Source organism: Salvelinus sp. IW2-2015, linkage group LG20 (genome assembly GCF_002910315.2).
Source record: "Salvelinus sp. IW2-2015 linkage group LG20, ASM291031v2, whole genome shotgun sequence".
Classification (NCBI taxonomy): Eukaryota; Metazoa; Chordata; class Actinopteri; order Salmoniformes; family Salmonidae; genus Salvelinus; species Salvelinus sp. IW2-2015.
This window is the reverse complement of record NC_036860.1, coordinates 6,608,743-6,614,767: the sequence shown is the minus strand read 5'-3', so window position 1 is coordinate 6,614,767 and position 6,025 is coordinate 6,608,743. Positions and strand designations below refer to the sequence as shown.

Genomic DNA, 6,025 nt, shown 5'->3' with positions numbered 1-6,025 from the left:
GGCAAGTCTACCGACAGACAAGGCTCACATACGTACAGCCACGCGTTGTGCACACAAGAGCACGTTAAAGTAGGGCTTCTTACAGCACCTCATCTTCGTAATTGAATGACTTTGGAGTGAAGGAGGCCATTGTATTGGGTCCAGCCCGTAAAACTGCGTGGCCTCAAGACATACATCAGAGCCAAATGTGATCCCTCTTCAACAGAGGCACAGTGATGTTTATAATGCCCAGCAATCCAAAACAATTTGGATTGTTTCCAAAGGGGCATTGTTAGTTTGAACCTGGAACATACACCGTGGTACAGCTAAGCCCCTCAACCAAAGCCATAAGACATACAGGTTTCAACCCTATCCCATTTTTGTTGAACCATAACTTTATAACATGATGTAGAAATCCTTTTTAGGTCATTTAATTAGGGAACTGGGAATTTATGATGGACCTGGTGAAGTTGGGCAGAGACCACCATTTTGTAACTTCACTTACATCTTTGTGCATTAACATGTTACACTCAGTTCTAAGAAATAACGGTAGCTCTTGAAATGACACCGCATAGTTTGTGCTGTAGTATAGAACAATATAGTAACAGGGAACCCCTTTTCTAACCCTCATCGACAAACCCTTACTTTCAGACAGTGACCATATGTATAATGTTATCATTTCCATACTATAACTATTTTATTAGCACATTCTGAGCTGTAATGTAGTGGTAAGAAAATCACTTTTTAATTAAAAGACAAACGAAATAGACAAGTTCAAGAAAATAATCCTGCTAGTCAAGATAAACACAAGACACACACAGCAAAACAAACAAAAATCATGTGGCTTTTATTTTGTCGTCACCTTCCCATCCCCTAACCCCCCAGCAAATCACGTGAGATACATTTGTTGATTAGTGGTTGCCAGATTCACGGTTGCCAGATTCACACCACTTTTCACTGGACAACATTAAAATACCTCATTCTTCTTTGATTTCGTTTTTCAAAATACTTTTTTTTTTTTTGTTGAACAGTTGAGCAACAGTCTCCAGAAGTGGATCTTTTTGGTGTGACTTTTTGGTAATGGAATGTAGTACTGACAATTAGGGCTAGCTTTCCCCCCCTGGAGGTTTGACCAGTGTCCTTGCAGCCTTGTCTTCACCCCTACCACCCAGCTTCTCTTGCTGCTCAGCTCAGCTCCAAGGGATTTAATTGGTGGGGGGAGACGAGAGGAAGGAGAAGGGCTAAGCTAGGGAAAGTGCACAGCCAAAGATTGCCTTTACTACAAATCTGATACATCAGAAGGAAAATTATTACAGATCTGGGTTTGACAGGAGAAACTTCAAATGTGTATGTGTCATACTGCCAGTGAAAACAGCACTAAGAGACAGACAGTGTGTGCCTCTATGGCTCCTTTCAGAAGGGGTGCTAGTTAACCAGGCACTACGGCTGTCGGAAGACAAAACAAAACATGTCCTTTCTTTAAATACAAATATATAATTTTATATTTTACAATTCCTATTTACAGCATTTAATTACATCTCACACGTTCACAGAGTGAAAATAAAGTCTTAAAATGGCCGCCTGTCCTTTCAGGCCTCCTTCCTTCCCCCGCTCACTGTATTCCCAGCTGGATTCTCACTCACACTGTTTTTATGGCTGATAACTTAAAAAGGGAGTAGGAACAGAGTGGGGGAAGAGAGAGAGCACTTCAGCACATGGCATCCACTGAACACCTTTGTTGTTTGGTCATTCTGAGGTTTGGCCATTCTTCAGGTGAGCAACAGTTTGTCCTTTGGTCAAGACCCCCGTCCCCCACCCCCCGACTCTTAAAGCTTGATTTTGGCATGCAATATTTGACTTCTTAAAAATTGTGTCAACGTTCCATAAAAATACTGACAGTATCTGATGATCAATGTATAAAAGTACCACTGAGTCTCTGACAGTGAGTAAACAAATAGGAGGGAGAAAAACACACTATAAAACATCCAAATGAATGTCCAAAAACAAGTCCCATGTTTTGGCCTCMCTCCCTAGACAGTGGTCTCTCCRTGCCTACSRTTTGAGAGTCTGGTATAGAACTTGCGCCAGGASTGGAGTGTCTTGCCAGACCAGATCCAGAACCCGGAGGTGATGCCCACTATGAGRGTCATCAGGTACTTGATCATGTRGACGGTGAAGTCGGGGGTCATGCGGGGGGTGTACTGCATGGGGCAGGGGATGGCTAAGCCTTTACAGTTACGGCTGACCCAGCTTCTCTCCCAGTGGTGGCGGAAGGCCTGCTCGTAGAAGAAGCAGGCGATGACGATGGTGGCGGGGACGGTGTAGAGCACGCTGAACACCCCGATGCGCACCATCAGGCGCTCCAGCTTCTCCGTCTTGGTGCCGTCGTGCTTCATGATGGTGCGGATGCGGAACAGGGACACGAAGCCGGCCAGGAGGAAGGAGGTACCGATGAARAGGTAGATGAAGAGGGGGGCSAGGACAAAGCCCCGTATGGGGTTCAGGCTGTTGAGGCCCACAAAGCACACCCCACTGAGCACGTCCCCCTCGATCTGCCCCATGGCCAGGATGCTGATGGTCTTCACGGCGGGCACSGCCCAGGCTGCCAGGTGGAAGTACTGGGAGTTGGCCTCAATAGCCTCATGYCCCCACTTCATCCCAGCTGCCAGGAACCAGGTGAGGGASAGGATGACCCACCAGATGGAGCTGGCCATGCTGAAGAAATACAGCATCATGAAGAGGATGGTGCAGCCTTCCTTCTTGGTCCCCTGGACTATGGTCTTATATCCGTCTGGGGTGAAGCTGTCATTGCACACCACCTTGTCCCCCAGGAAGTAGCCAGCGATATAGGCTATGGAGACCATGGTGTAGCASCCAGAAAGGAAGATRATGGGCCTCTCYGGGTACTTGAAGCGCTGCATGTCCACTAGGTAGGTGGTGACGGTGAATAGGGTGGAGGCACAGCACAGAGACGACCAGATGAGGATCCATATGCGTGCAAAATAAATCTCTTTATCATTGAAGAACATGTAGCCTCCACTGCTCCTGGAGTGTTCACAYGGTGCTCCACAATCCAGCTCCCCCAGAAACGAATAATTCAGATAAGTGGGGACTTTGAGCACAGATGGACAGCGGAAAGGCCTGTCTGATGTGGAGTAGACATGGACGCCAGGRGTTCCAGGGACTGGCATGTGTACGGGCGGGGCAGTGGCAGTAGATTCATTCTGACCCACGCAAATGTGCCCGTCTCCAAGCACGGGGAAATTCTCGCACCGGAGGCGTTCTGGCCACTGGAACCCRAATTTATTCATGAGCGCCTCGCAGCCGTGCTTTGCCCTCTCGCAAATTGAGCGACAGGGTGGAATGGCCTTTTCCAAAACTGTACAAACAGGCGCATACATTGAACATAGGAAGAATTTAAGTTCCGGCGAGCACTGTACCTTTACCAAGGGGTAAAATTGGTGCACCTCCAGTCCTGCGTCCTCTTGATTGTAATGCCCCACCAGATTGGGCATGATAGTTTGATTGTAGGCGATGTCCGTGCATAGTGGGATTGAAATAGGCTGGCAAAATCCGTGGTCCGGGAAAGCAATGCCATTATCCCCTTGCGCTGATATCATCAATGACGGCATGATCACTGCGAAAAAAGTCACATAACTCGTTCGAAAATCCATTTTCATTGTGAGCTGATCAATAACAAATCTCCTCTATTTAACTTGATAAAGTAATACAATTTACAGATACTTTTTATATTCCGTAGCTTCGGTATTTTGGCTATAAATAACGGAATAATTAATACAATTTATGCAGTTGTCCCGGTGAGCGAAAACCTGTTGCTGTTTGCTCGCCTGCAAGAGGCTGCTTGACTTTTCCTTTGTGCAACTTGCATGGCCCAATCAGACAGTTTCAAGTTCCCCCTGCAACTTTCTGTGGTTGGTTTCAAAGTAATGTCGAGAGGAGGAGGGATGGGGATAAGGGGGCTCTGGAAACAGATTCCCACCCCTTCCCAGTGTGTTTCTGGCCAATGGAATTGCAGAGCAGTATCAACTTGGGAGAGTTGGAGTAACTTCAGTACAGCATGCGTCCCCTGAATGAGCCATACTGCAGTGTACTCTCGCTCACAACGCCAAGATGTGCATATATCTATCTATCTATTTACCTATCTACATATCTATTAAGTTTCAAGTTTTATTTGTCACGAGAAATAAGAGATAAGAAAGGCAGAAGAAGAGAAACAGTGACAGTACCAAATTTACAGTGAGCAGGGATACTCGAGATGTACATGTAGGCAGGCATAGATAAGGAAAAGGTGATTGGTAGCTGGATAAATAATAATGATATTAATAGCAATAAACAACATAGCAGTGTAAACTGGGCTGAAAAGTGACTGGTAGCAGGAATATTTCAATACTATGGTAATATACTAATGGTAATATCAACATGTAACCTAGATTAATAGTGACCAGTAGCAGGATAAATTGGACGATATTCATGGGGATGCAATCAATAATCAATGAACAACGAACTGCAGCGTAATGGTAGTAATACATCGAATTAATAATAATTTAGCAGCAGTGTGGGTGTGAGGGGGTGTGTGCGTGTGAGTGTGAGGCATCAGTAATGATTGTGTGTGGATGTGTGTATGTGTGTGTGTGAGTGAGTGTGAGTAAAAGTGACAGTGAAGGTGTGTGTGTGTCAGAGTGGGTAGAGACCTGTGGATGGGCCTAGAGTCCGTGTGGATAGTCTGTGGGAGAGGGAGAGGAGTAATAGTTAGCCATGTAACAGTCTTATGGCCAGGGGATAGAAGCTGCGTAGGCCCTTACCAAAACAGATAGTGGTTTTGAAATTGCAGTAAAAGTGCAGTAACTGCAGTCAACTGTGGTATTTTGGACGCAGTGATTGCACTGTAACTTCAGTTACACTGCAAAATTACTGCAGTAAAAACAATTGTGTTATATTGGACACAGTATTTGCAGCATACTGCAGTTATTCTGCATCCTAACTACAGTTAGTGCAGTTATATTGCACTCTGACTGCAATCTTTTTTCGTAAGGGGGAGTCTGTTGGTCTGAGCCTTGATGCACCGGTACCGCCTGCTGGACGGAAGCATGGAGAAGAGTTCATGTCTCGGTTGGCTGGGTCTTTCTCAGACACCGCCTGGCATGTACGTCCTGGATGGCTGGGAGCTCACACCCAGTGATGTGCTGGGCCATCCTCGCCACTCTATGTAGGGCAGTGGCGGTTGGTGACGTTTTAAAAAATCAAATCAAATCAAATTTTATTAGTCACATACACATGGTTAGCAGATGTTAATGCGAGTGTAGCGAAATGCTTGTGCTTCTAGTTCCGACAATGCAGTAATAACCAACAAGTAATCTAACCTAACAATTCCACAACTACTACCTTACACACACACACAAGTGTAAAGGGATAAAGAATATGTACATAAAGATATATGAATGAGTGGTGGTACAGAACGGCATGGCAAATGTGCAGTAGATGGTATAGAGTACGGTATATACATATGATGATGATACTGATGGGTATATAAACATAAAAAAGTGGCATAGTTTAAAGTGGCTAGTGGTACATGTATTACATAAAGATGGCAAGATGCAGTAGATTGATATAGAGTACAGTATATACATATGAGATGGGTAATGTAGGGTATGTAAACATTATATTAAGTGGCATTGTTTAAAGTGGCTAGTGGTACATTTTTTACATAATTTACATCAATTCCCATTTTTAAAGTGGCTGGAGTGAGTCAGTATGTTGGCAGCGGCCGCTAAATGTTAGTGGTGGCTGTTTAACAGTCTGATGGCTTGAGATAGAAGCTGTTTTTCAGTCTCTCGGTCCCTGCTTTGATGCACCTGTACTGACCTCGCCGTTCTGATGATAGCGGGGTGAACAGGCGTGGCTTGGGTGGTTGTTTGTCCTTGATGATCTTTATGGCCTTCCTGTGACATCGGGTGGTGTAGGTGTCCTGGAGGGCAGGTAGTTTGCGCCCGGGTGATGCGTTCTGCAGACCTCACTACCCGTGTGG

General features: G+C 45.3%; 1 protein-coding gene across 1 annotated transcript; it reads right to left on the bottom strand.

Moving 5' to 3' along the window:
* Positions 1 to 975: 975 nt before the first annotated feature.
* Positions 976 to 3,903, bottom strand: LOC111980960 (frizzled-2-like). The gene has a single exon (XM_024012047.3). The coding sequence runs from the start codon at positions 3,657 to 3,659 to the stop codon at positions 2,010 to 2,012; it is 1,650 nt and encodes a 549-aa protein (XP_023867815.1). The 5' UTR covers positions 3,660 to 3,903; the 3' UTR covers positions 976 to 2,009.
* Positions 3,904 to 6,025: the final 2,122 nt, after the last annotated feature.